We start from the raw sequence: 14,862 nt of genomic DNA, 5'->3' as shown, positions 1-14,862 counted from the left end.
ACTCTTACACAAAAATTACACATAAATATACATATGCATGTACTGTATACAGTATAGATCAGTTTATACACTTTACTGTATATGCAAACATACACACACAAACTATAAATATATATATATATATATATATATATATATATATATATATATATATATATATATATTATAAATTATGTATATATATGTATATATATATATATATATATATATATATATATATATATATATATACATTATATATATACTATATATATTATATATATATATATATTATATATATATATATATATTGTACATAATTTTATACATTATACATACATACAATTGTATTGATGTACTTGTGGATGTATGTGTGCACACACGAAAAAGTAAAGAGTACTTTGTTTAAAATCAGTTTATCTTGGTAATGCATTTAATTTGGATTGATTCATATTATGTGCATACCTGTATTATGTACATGTAACAAAACAAATTCAAAGTAATATAGCAGCATTGATCTAAACTCTCATGTAATGCAAACATGAATTGTTTAATGAACTGGCCTCATGTCTTTATTTTTGTCACAATCATCATTCATTCATCAGCAAATACATCATACACTAACGTAACAAAAGAAATGGACTTCACGCGTTACTCTTAATCATAAATTAAACACTTCAACATTTTTTATTTGTATAAAAATTACATCATTGTATACCTCTTTCAGAAAGTGAGGTATAAAGAGAATTTTTTAAGAATTACTTTCCTTTTTACTTTCTTTCTGCATTCACTCTTTTATCCTAGTTAGAGATACACCCACAGTTCATCATTTATAAATATAACGACGTGCTACAACCATCTCTCTTTTGTTAACAAATCTACAAAACAGTAAACACAATGGAATATTTCATAGCCTTACTAAATGGAAGCAATATGAACACAGGCTTTGGATGGGCAACCCTTATATGCTACAGATATACTGACAGACTATTATATCTACCTGCTTAAATAGGACAGTTAGTGTCTAACTGCAAAAAGAACAGAGATTATGATATCCGAAAACTAAATGAAAAAGGAGAGCGGATGACGTCTAGTTGCTAAGTTCACCAGAGATTATTAAGTCATTTCTTGAACGATGGGAATTGCAAAATAAATATTTGGCTGCCATAGACAATACTTTTCAAAGGACATCATTTGAAACTATGTATGCATTAATACACAGGTACTGAATCCCCTCCCCTTTCCTTCCCCCAAATGGCACAAAAAGTTTTGATAAGAGACACTTGCATGAAATAGTTTGGCAGGGCATAAAGAGGATATGGAATTCTAGCTTGCTTAAATGATATATCAGAACCTGTTTGCATGTCAATTTTGCATGCAATTTATGCAAAAGCCAAGTCAGACTAATTTCAAATTGTGACTTTATCATGAGTTACAAGGTCAATGAACTAACATAGTCATCACTATAGGAAGCACGAGAAATTAAAACTCATACTTTCCATAATGCATAAAATGTACCATATCATACTTCACAGAAATGAAACTACATATTCCATATGAAAAACCAAAAACCCTACAGACACTTCTTGCTTATTTCCCCCACCAGTTTATTCTATAGCCAATTGTAATATTTACGGAAACATCCTCTCTTTAAGATTTGTAGGGGAATATTTTACAGTATCAACCATTCTGCATAAAAATATTCAGGCTAAATCAGTAGTATCTACTAAAGCTAAGATCAACCTGAATATGTCTTCAACTGTCATAAGTATTGGCACAACCACAGCCTTAGCAGAAGAATGTTCATGCTGCCTGTGTAAAGGAACTTACTTTTCTGCTTTCCACAGCTTTTAACTGTTTCCAGCCATTCTTAATTCCTCTTACACATGGGTCGAGTCAGTTCAAGGTGAATATACTGCTTACACATCACTTATATTTCATTAGTTCAATACTGCTTTTACAATAGTGCTCTTTTTTTCTCTGTAGTGTTTCAATATGAGATATATTACATTAGTACCATACCATTCCTTCTTTTTATTTACAGTATCACAGAATTAGAGTATGTAATCCTAAAAATTTGTGAGTTTCCATCTCTCAAATAAGGGTGTCCTCTTTACTGACCTCCTATATTCCTGAGATCAAGCACTAACCATAACCTTCGTTTTGTGCAAAATGATTTGCCAACTCCTTAACTGCCAGCTTATTTTTCTGAAATCTTACACCTTCGTTTGCCAAGCACTGAATCCCAATAATGTCAAATTAAAATGTATTTCACTTCTCAAAGTCTCAGAGCTGAAGGCAGTGTTATGATAATTTTCTTTTTGGCTTATCTACACATCAATCGTCATTCCAACTTAACTCTTAATCAAATAAAAAGCCTCATGAAACGGGACCCTCAATGATTCCATGCACAGGCTTGCAATAAAATTAAAAATCAACAGCTTCAGTGTTCCAATACAGTGTAAGATGGACAAAACATTTTTTAGTAAAATAATGAGCTCTCAACGAAGACTAATCACCTTTATGAGTCTTTCTGGCAAAAATTTTTTACCTTCTTAAAAATGTACAAATATATAACAATATTCATCACATTTAGAATAAACAGACTCGCATGGGTTTCTGGGAGATTATAAATAAGTTAATACATAGATCTTAAAGTAGTAACACTATTTGATCAACTCCAATATGTCTAAGCATTTTACATAGCTAGCAGTGATCCACATGGAAATAATACCACGAGCTGCTGATCACTTCAGTGATCCACTGGTTAGTAGTAACAGTGCTTATATCATAAACACACCCAGCTGCACAGTATCTTATACACACCAAGAGGTTCATTACTGTATTTTGTTTCCATCCACGTATTTCTGGAAGCCGTCAAATTCATCACAGCCGAATGTGCTTTAGCTCTGCACATTTGTATCTTTCTCTTATTCCAAACACAGGGAAAATTCAGCTATTGCTTTGCATTCGTGTTGTGCTTGAAATTATAAAGAAAATCTGAGCAATACGTAGAAACTCTCGCAGGAGAGATGCTAACTTCACTTGCAAAATGTTCGACTACAATTAAAGCTATTTTGGCCTATGTAAATATCTGAGCACAAGGTAAGTTAACAACCTTGTGACTATCATGTACCCGAGAAGGATTGTTGTGTTGGCCCAAAAGGGAAGAGTCTGTCCTCTCGCTTTTAGGATTTCGTCACTCCCTATTGTATAGCTGCCATTATTATTGGTTGATAAGGTGCAATTTACAAATTTTGAGTTTTCCGGGTCACAACTGAAATGGAAAGTAATTGATGGTTAACTGGATTTGGCTGGAAAAATAGGTGAATTTGTATGAGGTGAATAAAAAAGGATAATAATATATGTGAATAATAAATTGAATTTCGAAGTTTATGCACAAGTAAGAATTGCTCTGGACAAGAACATCTAAGGATGAGAAAGTTTCCTTATTTTAACTTTATACTTGAAGCCCATTCTTTCAACAAAAATAAAATACTTTCATAAGTCCTATACAGAAAACAATATTGCAGTCTATTCTGGAGGATAATATAAAACATTACCCTAAATCAAGCAATCATCCTTACCTTATATCTTCACCATATGAAAATTCGATGTCACACATATTTTGGAAAATATAATGCACAATCGAGAGGTACCTAGCCCAGTCTAAATTAGTTGGTATCCTACTGTTCAGATACCCTCCGAAGAGCTGGGTGAAGAAGGTGAATATAGCAGAGATCGTGATGCCTCTTTGCAGGTCTCTACAAACAGCTCCTATGAAGAAGCCAAAGCTCTGAAACGAACAGAACAGATCATTATGATTTCCTTACAGTTTGTTAGAATTTTTTTTATGTATTTAACTTCCATTCTGCAAACTTTCTTAATAGTAGACTTTTGGGTGGAATGAAGACTTTGGTCAGCAATAATTCTGTATAATTTAAAAACTGGAAAAAATTGCACAATATAATATTCATTTCAGCATAACAGAACTACTGTAATTGATAAACTTTGATAAGCGAAAAATAACCCATGGAAATAGCTAAAATTCAGTTCAGTAATTGGACGTAGCTCAAGTACTTTGATATAACTAAATCATTCAATATTTCTTATGGAAAAGAAATGTCTCAGTGTTACTTGGTATTCCATTATCCAAATTAATTCTATGCAAGTTTCTCAAAGTGAGTCTGGTGATCAAGACACTAAAACAGCTTTCCTTTATCACTGACATTGGTAAATTAAAATCTACTGTAATATATATTTTTACTCAATATGTTCGTATTTCTTACCTGCCCCACCAACGTGCCGAGAAGGAGCATCAACAGTAATTGTAAGCCAGTTAAGATGTTGCCAATCCCCATCATGGAGTAGGAGATAAGAAAGTAAAACGTTGGGAGTGTTACTGTGAGTAGAAGTTCGCCTACCATCTTAGCCAGGTAGTATGCACTCACCCTGTAGGAACCACTAGCTCGTTCCTTGGTAATCACTTCTTTTTCTGTTGGGACTAGATAATAAGAAAAAAAGTTATGCATTTTGGCTTATATTTTCTAGAGGGCATACTTCAAATTCACATCAGTACTTTAATTTAGTAGGTTATGTATTGCAGCCCAAGGTTCACATATATTAAACGAGGAATTCATCAAGGTTGACTTACATGTCTGGAGGGCAGTGAAAAGGAAGAACATAGTCCAATAACTTGATGAGAAGAACATCCATCCCTGGATATCCTGAAGGTTTTCTTCCTTTCTTTCTACTTTGAACCACAGAAGACCAGCTAGCAAACCTAAAGCAAGCGTCTGGATCCAGTTTAGCCTCGACAATAGGAGAGGTTTGGCCACACAGAAGTTCCTGTGTGTTAGCACCTGCAAAAAATATATTTTAGGTACTTTGACTTTTAAGGAAATATACTTTCCTCAAATGAAAAAGGGATTTTGACAAAGGAAAAATCTATTTCTGGGGAGATACCTGTGACGCCCGGTGAAAAGGGTCCTTCCTTACACTTTTCTAATAAAAATACTTCCAAATATACCAGAGAAAGTTAAAGTATGGAAAGCAGAGCTTACTACCCTCACGCGAACACCCAGTGGGCGTCGTGTATAAAGCAGGGGCGTGTGAAAACCACTATTCACAGGCTGTCTTCCATTTAGATTTTTCTTGTTATTCATAATATTGCATGTCTATTTACACTATAAGTACTGTATTGTAAAACCAAAATTTTGTCATCAATCTATTTCTCATTAAAAGTAAAAAGAAACTTCTCCTTTTACATAAAATATATCTATATCCAAAAATTTTCTAAAACTTACTAAGGAAACTCTTGGTAATGCTTTCTAAACAATTCTTAGAATTTGTTCCTTGACCACCAACCTTAAACTGAGTGAAGAAAGACGTTGGCCACTGAGGGTCACTATATGTTTCATAACTTGAACTTGAAGCTGATGTCTCACTCTCTGTCTCCTCCGACCACGACGACCTCCCACTGTCTTCCTCTTCACCAACTAAGAAACGAATTGCAGAAATGGAGTAAATGCTTTAGCCAAACAGTTCCATGATGAATAATACAGATACAATATACTATACAGTAGAAGATAATAACCATTGTTACATTTGAATGTGCTGATTAACGGCTGTAAAATCAATATAATTTTTTTTAAGTCATTTATCAAAAGAAAAAAAAATATTAAGATTTTAATACCTATTTTATTGAAGTCAGGAGATTCTTTTCTGTCCACATTCCTTGTAACAGAAATATCAGTTGGACATGTATACTGCTGGAAGTTTGTACAGTCACCACGCCACAGATTTTCAATGGCCTCCACTTCTGGAAAAGAGGTATGAATGAAAAACACTGATCCTTGAAAATTACTTTGAAAACTGTTACAGCACACCAATATAATGATTAAATCTTAAAAATTAAATTGGGTATTTCTAAAACTAGGCTGGTTTGAATGTGACCAACACTAATGATCTGTAACACCAGAAGAATAAAATGGACTGGGGGATGTAACAGAACCCTTTCTGCTTACCTGAAGAAACAGGAACAGTCGGCATGGAGATGTACTTCGAATAGAGCGAATGGATGGAAGGAGACGTCGGGAGAGTCACTGTCTGCTGGAGATTGAAGGACATTTGAACTCCTTCCTTGGCACTCTGGATTAATTTCTCTTGTACTTCTTTGGGCCCTTTTACTTGTTCCACTGTTCGAAAATAGGAAATAGTTTACTTAAAAGTACTACGCTATGAGAATATAAGGCTCAAGCTCTAAAATAACGCACACACCAAAGAAATGTATGGTCCGTCCTCTACACTATAAAAAATTTTGACTTTAGTTCTTCATGACAAAAAATTGATTCAAGCTCTGCACTTATAAAAAAATGATTCAAGCTCTACCTTATAAAAATGTATGACACAAGCTTTACATAAGCTCTCCACTGTTTAAAAATGAATGACCCAAGCTGTACACTGTAAAACTGTATGAATCAAGCTCGACATATGCTCTTCACTATGAAAAATGTATGACCAGTTCAAATTAATAAGCAAAGCAAGTCAGGGATGAAAATAAATTACATGACAGAACCTCTCGTCAACACTTACGAATGAAATCCGCTGGGTTATAATGGGGCGCAATTGGTAGTCCAATTCTCTCAAAATGTTCCACCACTTTTTTTGTATTTCCAAAATAGGCATTCTGTTGAAAGAATGAAATGTGCATTTTAGGGGCGGAACAAGCATGTGAAGCTCTCCCTTTACTACTTATAACATATACTTAAGATGTTAAAATTCGCTTGTTTGGTGAATATCAAGCCAAAATAAATTCCACTTAATGACAGCTTTTTGGGGCATCTCCTTCGATACAGTTCCGACATAATCCGTGTTTCTTATGGCAAACACAAAGACAATCGACGTACCTGTCCGTTGCATAGCAATAGCAACCGATCAACCATGTAGAAGATCTGTGAGGATGGCTGATGCAGTGTCACAATGACAGTTTTGTTCTCCTTTTCAGCAAACTGCTTCAGAGTGGTCATGAGACTGTGCGCTGTGCTGGAATCGAGACCCGAGGTAGGTTCCTGAAAGGGAAGGAAGAGGAAAATTCCAAGTTATGAAATCAATATTGTTGTTATTACAGTACTGTTAACCAAAGTAGCTACAGGCCAGGCTGGAAAAGCAGAATGATACACACCCAAGGAGAGAGATCAAATGTAAAAGTAGCAGTGGTTAATCCCATTTGTTAATCCATTTAATCTTTCATTCATAAAGAACCGTAGAAACTCAGATAGGCAGAAATAAAGCATAAGTCATTAAAGACAAATTACAAACAAATAGAGTACAATCAGATGAATAACTGTGTTTATAGGTTGATTAATATAAATATGAAACATGATTTCTGCAGCTTGCTCAACAATACAAAAATTGCACCAAGTTTAAACTTCTCAAGTTCCTATATTTGAAAGGAGAACAATGAATTAAAATATAATTAAGATCTAACGTAGATTCAAAATTAGAAAAATATACATTACTGAAGTTACTTTCCAAATGGGAAGAGAGGGAGAAATAAATAACCAAGAATTTGATTAGGATCACAGATGGTGAAAATTTTTTTTTTTATAAAATAAGTGAGGAAGGCTGAACAGGATTGTTATATGACCACTAAAAGTCGACTCTCAAATGGGGAGAATGAACGAATTATTGTGAAAAAAAATAAAGACCAGAGTTATGTTCCCAAATAGTAAGGTAGAATACTGTCCTATACAGTATAATGTTTCCTTGTGTGTAAAATATACATTAGTTTATATGAAATTCTGAGAAAAAAAAAATCTTGAAAAATTTGTTTTCACTACATTTCATGTCAAGAAGAACTATAGCATTAATCATTGGGTGCTTGAATTGTCACAGGGAAAAAAAAAATATGATTATAACTTACATCCAAAAGCATAATAGAAGGATTGGTAAGAAGTTCGCAAGCGATGCTTGTTCTTTTCTTTTCTCCTCCGGAGAGACCTCTGTTCATTATGCTTCCAATTTCTGTAATAAATAAATATATAAATAAACAATAATTTGATGTTTAAGTATGCCTAATAATTGAATGGGATATGAATTCTTTTTCATCTGACTTTTTCCAGATGTTGCTGTTCTATATATATATATATATATATATATATATATATATATATATATATATATATATATATATATACACATATATATATATGTATATGTATATATATTATATATATATATATATATATATATATATATATATATATATATATATATATATCCAAACCAAGAGACAGTAAACATATGCCTTAGTATAGACCAGGGCTGAAGAAAAAAAAGATAAAGATAAAAAAAAGACCATATGGTTAAGAGTCTGAATGACAGAACAGGATACCAAGTTTTTAAACACGAAGGCTAAAACCAAACAGAATGAGATACGAAGCAGAGATAAAACAACCAGATTATGATCAATGTGTTATCTGAGACGTCTTTAATGAAAGTCTTTGTCGAAGTCTTAAAATGGAAGAAAAGAAAGAACTAAAAATCCGATAAATGTAATCTCTCGGACTCCGAGGTGTAAAAGTGAACACGATTCGTTTATTGGGATCCATGAAGAAATACGAAAGGTCCAGAAAGGTGGATGACTTTCAGAGGGCACCTGTCAAGATGACAGAAGATGGGAAGGGGTGTGAGAAAGAGCTATTTGCTCGACCCATTGCTGTTTTTGTGTGCACACGCTGAAAGGACAATGGAGGAGTCCGCCGAGAATGTTGCAAGAGGGGCTTTACACTCGGAGGAAAGTTGGCGTAAGTTGCAGACTATTCGCAGGTGCTGCTGAAGCCACTAAGGGGAAAAAAGTTCACAGGGCTCAGTTTAAAGAGAATGAAGAAGGTATTAAAAGAGAGGAAATATGAATAGGACTCTACGGGCCGACTAAGGGAAAGGCCCGTGCCAACAAGAAGAGTTGGGTGTAATACACTACGAACGAACGAACGAATAGGACGAATACAAATGGGGGAAGTGTCATGGAAAAAGGAGGTGGAAAAGGTGGGAGGATCCAAGACAATATAGAAGATACAACTCTGGAATAAAATAAAATAAAACCTGAAGAGCGTTTCTTCGGTTCCCGTAATATACTGTACAGTAATCACGAGAAAGGGAAGTCGAAACTCGTTAAGAGAGCAATTATTATTATCATTATTATTATTATTATTAGTTAGGCTATAAACCTAATTGGAAAAGCAAGATACTATAAGCCCTAGGGATCCAAAAGGGAAAATAGCCCAGTGGGAAAAGGAAATACGGAAATAAACTATATGAGAAGTAATGAACAAATATTTTAGGATCATTTATAACGTCAAAATAGGTCTGTTATATATAAACTAAAAAGACAGACTATGTCAATCAGTTCAACATAAAAACATTTGCTACAAGTTTGAACTTCAGAAGGGCCACAGATTCGGGAATGGGACTTTTTGGCGGACGCTTTCTGGCACGGAACTTTTTAGGTGCGGCTGTTTTAAATCAAAGAAATTATTTATGCTGATATGCAGTAAATAAATAACAAGATAATGACAATAACAATCACCATCTCAAGTGTGAATCCTGCCTTTGCAGGAATTTTTCATTTCACATCACCAAATTTTGATTGAATAATCACGAGAACTACATCTGTCAAATACGTAAAAGCTGTCGTTATGTGCAACTTTTTCTCTTCCTCTTCTAAAGGAAGATACAGAGAAGGCAAATGTCCTACAGGAGGGCAAGGACAAGCAAGCCTGAAGGCAGAATATTGAGGAAACTAACTGGATTATAAGATATGATTCAACGCCAATTAAAACAGACACAGGAACACTAGCCGCTTTTCGATTTAAGCTTTAATGCTCAATTAAACTAAAAGAAATAAATACAACTCTTTGATTAATACAAATGAAATCTCATTTGCCATTTAATCCCTAGCCAAATCATGTTATTTCTTTATCAACAACAAATAACGCAGCTTTAAACTGCATGGTCAAACTCTATAGAAAATCTTTTTAAAATGTTCTGAATTACAATTTCACTTGTTAGTAAATTTATATATATATATATATATATATATATATATATATATATATATATATATATATATATATATATATAATATATATATATATATATATGTGTGTATATATATATATATATATATATATATGTATATATATATATAAATATATATATATATATATATATATATATATATATATGTATATATATAAATATATATATATATATATATATATATACATATATATATATATATATATATATATATATATATATATATATATATATATATATATATTGTATGCTGGCTTGGTAGCTCCAGTGAGTGTACTTAACATCCAATAATCATTAAAAATATCTTGAGAAGAAATTGTGGTGTACAGTTTAAATAAAAGCATAATCTTAAGTAACTGACGTCTAGAATGTGTGGAAGGTTGACGCACCAGTGTAACACAGGCTCTGCACCTTGAGGCAATGTCAAAATATTATAATTTTGATTGCTTAAATCGTCTAAAAATAATTAAAAGTATAGTAACAGCGACGATAACTATCATTATTATTAGCAAAGGCAACTAACTGCATAAACAAATTATAAATTGTTAGAAAACATAATAAAATAAAAATTGTTTCTATAAGAATATCTGGGAATATAATTTTAATAAATAAGACATTTGAGGTGAAAAAAATAATATTTACATAAATTTCAATGCCTTTCATCTAGGTCAGTTATAATTGATAACCCTTAATGTTTAAAGAAAATCTCTGACAACGATTATAGCCTCGACAAGATTGTGCGTATATAAATCCAAACTGCAGTCTATACTCCTACGACTATAAAAGATCCTTAAAAGAGGCTCTGAAGTTCAATCTTTTATAGGAATTATACACGAGAGGCTCAGTTGTCCAAAATCTATACAGGATCCTTTAAGAGAAGTTCCATAATCTTAAATATATAAAGTAAAGATCATAGATATTTTGTCGTTCAAAAAGCTTAAATCTATACAGGAGATTTTGGAGAGAGGCAATGCAGTTCTAAATCTATACAGGACCCAAAACTAGTTTTCAAGCTCCAAATTATATAAAGGAGTGCTTCTAGGGAGATCTGGAAACGCTGAAACTAAATTAGAGTCCTTAAAGAGATGCTCTCTACTTTTTAAATAACAGAATCTCAAGTGTGAGGCTCTGTAGTTATAAATCTAAGAAGGCAGTTTCAAACCTGAAACGTTCCAAACTTTATAGTTTGTCTTTAAAGACCATAACCTATACAGGAGTCCTTAAAGAAAGGCTTTGTAGTCCTAGCTTTAAACATGAGTCCTTAAAGAAAGGCTTTGTAGTCCTAGCTTTAAACATGAGTCCTTAAAGAGACTTTGTAGTCCTAGCTTTAAACATGAGTCCTTAAAGAAAGGCTTTGTAGTCATAGCTTTAAACATGAGTCCTTAAAGAAAGGCTTTGTAGTCCTAGCATTAAACATGAGTCCTTAAAGAGAGGCTATGTAATCCTAGCTTTAAACATGAGTCCTTATAGAGAGGCTTCATAGTCTTAGCTTTAAACATAAGTCCTTAAAAACAGGCTATTTAGTCCTAGCTTTAAACATGAGTCCTTAAAGAGACTTTGTAGTCCTAGCTTTAAAAATGAGTCCTTAAAGAGAGGCTATGTAGTCCTAGCTTTAAATATGAGTCCTTAAAGAGAGGCTTTGTAGTCCTAGCTTTAAACACGAGTCCTTAAAAACAGTCTATGTAGTCCTAGCTTTAAATATGAATCCTTAAAGAGACTTTGTAGTCCTAACTTTAAACATGAGCAGTTAAAGAGAGGCTTTGTAGTCCTAGCTTTAAACACGAGTCCTTGAAGAGAGGCTATGTAATCCTAGCGTTAAAGATGGGTCCTTAAAGAGAGGCTTTGTAGTCCTAGCTTTAAACATGAGTTCTTGAAGAGTAGCTTAGTAGTCCTAGCTTTAAACATGAGTCATTAAAGATAAACATTATATTATTAACTATAAGCAAGTCATAAATAGGGAGCTTTGCTGTCATAACTTCAAGGAGGGGTCATTAAAGGACTTTGTAATCCTAACTTTAAACAGGGGTCTTTAAAAAAGGGCATTGTAGCCCTAACATTTCGCAGAGATCCTTACCAATGTGCTTTGCATTCTTAACTTAAAGCAGGATTTTTTAAAGAGTAGCTTTGTAGTCCTAACTATAAAGGTAAATCCCGAAAGAGATTCCTATACTCACTTGTATCTTGGCATCGTTTCAGATCCAGGATCTCTAACATATGGTCCACGTGATTCATCTTTTCCTGGTAAGTCATGCTGTCCGGAAGGCGGAGAAGAGCAGTGTACTGTGGGTGACGAGAATGGGAGACTCACTTAATTCTCTTTGTCGTGGAAGAAAAATTGCATGCATAATACATCTCTCATGCAGTCACAAATAGAGGTGATCTTCTAAACCTACTGAAGTATTTTTGGTTTAAAGATTTTTTTTCATGTATTCCTGTTCATGGGGGTGATATATATATATATATATATATATATATATATATATATATATATATATATATATATATATATATATATATATATATATATATATATATATATATATATATAATTTACATATATGTATATACAGATGTATGTATACACACGCACACACACACACACACATATATATATATATACATATATATACATATATATATGTATATATATATATATATATATATATATATACATATATATATATACTTTTTCCGAATATACTTTAAAACAAGGATAATTTGATAACACTGGAGACGGGACTCACAACAAGAGTTTGCCTGAGTGTGAGGTCAGGGTAGAAGATGTCCTGTTGCAGGACGTAACAAATCTGTCTTTTGTGGCGTTTGCTTAATGGGACGCCGTTGACAGATATGCTGCCATTCGTAGGACGGAGGCGCCCACTGATCACGTTTAGCAGCGAGGTTTTCCCAGAGCCTGAAGAGGGAGAGAAATAAAATAGAGAGTTGCAATAGATATCATAGCTTTGATTATTAATATCGAGCTTGTATTGAATTAAAATGCAATATATATATATATATATATATATATATATATATATATATATATATATATATATATATATATATATATATATATATATATATATATACAGTTACATAAAAGTTTTCCACAAATCAGAACATATTTTGCAGGACAAAAATTTTCAAAGGATAAAAATTTTTTGTACATATATTCATACACATATTTTCCATATTCGAAACATTCAACAATACCGTTGATGGATAAAATACATATAAGGATGAATACATATGTAAATAATTAAATACGAAAAACAATACACAAAGAATCAAATATCTTTAATTTATAATACAGTGGCAAAATCAGTGAAGAAAATTCAATGTTATGCGTAATGTCCGTAGACTTTCCGTGCTTAGTGCACATGCACTTAAACAGATATCGGTACCGGGCCTTACCCGATCTCATTTCTGTTAAATATAAACCCATGGTATTACAGTCATATATATATATATATATATATATATATATATATATATATATATATATATATATATATATAAATTTATATATAATTTATATTTTCAGAAGCAAGCCGTTAGCTATGGGTGGCTCCAGAGAAGAAAATGGCAAGTCACCACCACATTCAATATTGGACTGTACAGTAAAACTTCCACAACATTAGCCACATTCATGCACTTCCCGAGTATCGAAGCCGAATAACTCTTGCACTCCATCTATCCAAAGCATTTATCTCCTACCACCCAGCAATTCTGAATTCTACGGTACATTCTATTCACTAACCTATTGTCGTCTATTCTTTCCACATGACCGATCAACCTCAAAAGACTCTGACCAATCATGTCAACTATGCTATCCTTTTCACCACTACTACATAGCTCCACATAGCTAACCCTATCAATTTTTACCTCATATATACAACCTGTAATTACTCCACACATTCACAATACCCTCTTCAATACCTCTCTATTTATTCGATCGTAAATTATTTCTCGATACACTGTTCTTCCCCTATCAGTCCCTCTATCAACTGTCTTACTTTTCCAATCAAGATCCTACCATTTATCTTTCCTGGTTAAAAAAGTGATATTATGCACATATAATTCTTGTATTCACCTTTGAATTTATACAATGGAAGAATAGTTCTCACCCATTCATTTAATACCGTTTCCAGAACGAAACATACCTTACACACTCTGGTCAGCCCCTCAATCACGCTATCACTAACATGCTGTAGCATCACATTTGTAATACCATTAACACTTAGTTGATAAAACACACACATATACATACATACATACATAAATATATATATATATATATATATATATATATATATATATATATATATATATATATATATATATATATATATATATATATGATCAGATCTTCAAAGTATATTCCTAATATGAATAAAATCTAAGGTCAATTACCTGATGGTCCCATGATGGCTAAAACTTCTCCAGGTCTGCAAGATCCCGAGACTCGGGAGAGAATAGATTTCTTTTTGATGGTGAGACTGACGTCGCTGAAGGCGACGTCTAACGGTTTCCGTCTTGGCCATCCAGTAGACGACACTCTGCAGAAGGAAAAGGGGGCTGAAATTAGTCAAATATCTCCGAGAGAGAGAGAGAGAGAGAGAGAGAGAGAGAGAGAGAGAGAGAGAGAGAGAGAGAGAGAGAGAGAGAGAGAGAGAGAGAGAGAGAATTGTTTGAGTGGTTTCAAGGCAATGGTGATGGGCTCATCATGTAGGGTAAGGGGAACCAGTTCGACAGCCTTAAGGAGTAGAGGGATTGTGCGTG

At 33.1% G+C, this 14,862-nt stretch overlaps 1 protein-coding gene across 2 annotated transcripts in view; it reads right to left on the bottom strand.

Moving 5' to 3' along the window:
* Positions 1-293: 293 nt before the first annotated feature.
* The window catches only part of E23 (Early gene at 23), a 46,493-nt gene continuing 31,924 nt past the window's right edge, over positions 294-14,862 (bottom strand). Inside the window, exons 2-14 of one of the 2 annotated variants that reach the window (XM_068355440.1) lie at positions 14,494-14,639; positions 12,825-12,994; positions 12,255-12,360; positions 7,904-8,004; positions 6,888-7,049; positions 6,574-6,667; positions 6,006-6,176; positions 5,675-5,797; positions 5,347-5,477; positions 4,634-4,841; positions 4,269-4,483; positions 3,567-3,775; positions 294-3,256 (exon numbers count right to left, since the gene is read on the bottom strand). In XM_068355440.1, the coding sequence (XP_068211541.1) occupies positions 3,052-3,256; positions 3,567-3,775; positions 4,269-4,483; positions 4,634-4,841; positions 5,347-5,477; positions 5,675-5,797; positions 6,006-6,176; positions 6,574-6,667; positions 6,888-7,049; positions 7,904-8,004; positions 12,255-12,360; positions 12,825-12,994; positions 14,494-14,639 (2,041 nt within the window). In that variant the 3' untranslated portion in view covers positions 294-3,051. Of the gene's footprint in view, positions 3,257-3,566; positions 3,776-4,268; positions 4,484-4,633; positions 4,842-5,346; positions 5,478-5,674; positions 5,801-6,005; positions 6,177-6,573; positions 6,668-6,887; positions 7,050-7,903; positions 8,005-12,254; positions 12,361-12,824; positions 12,995-14,493; positions 14,640-14,862 lie in introns of both variants that reach the window. The other variant, XM_068355439.1, reaches the window with a different exon arrangement.

This window comes from Palaemon carinicauda, chromosome 31 (genome assembly GCF_036898095.1).
Source record: "Palaemon carinicauda isolate YSFRI2023 chromosome 31, ASM3689809v2, whole genome shotgun sequence".
Classification (NCBI taxonomy): Eukaryota; Metazoa; Arthropoda; class Malacostraca; order Decapoda; family Palaemonidae; genus Palaemon; species Palaemon carinicauda.
This window is presented reverse-complemented; position numbering and strand designations above follow the sequence as displayed.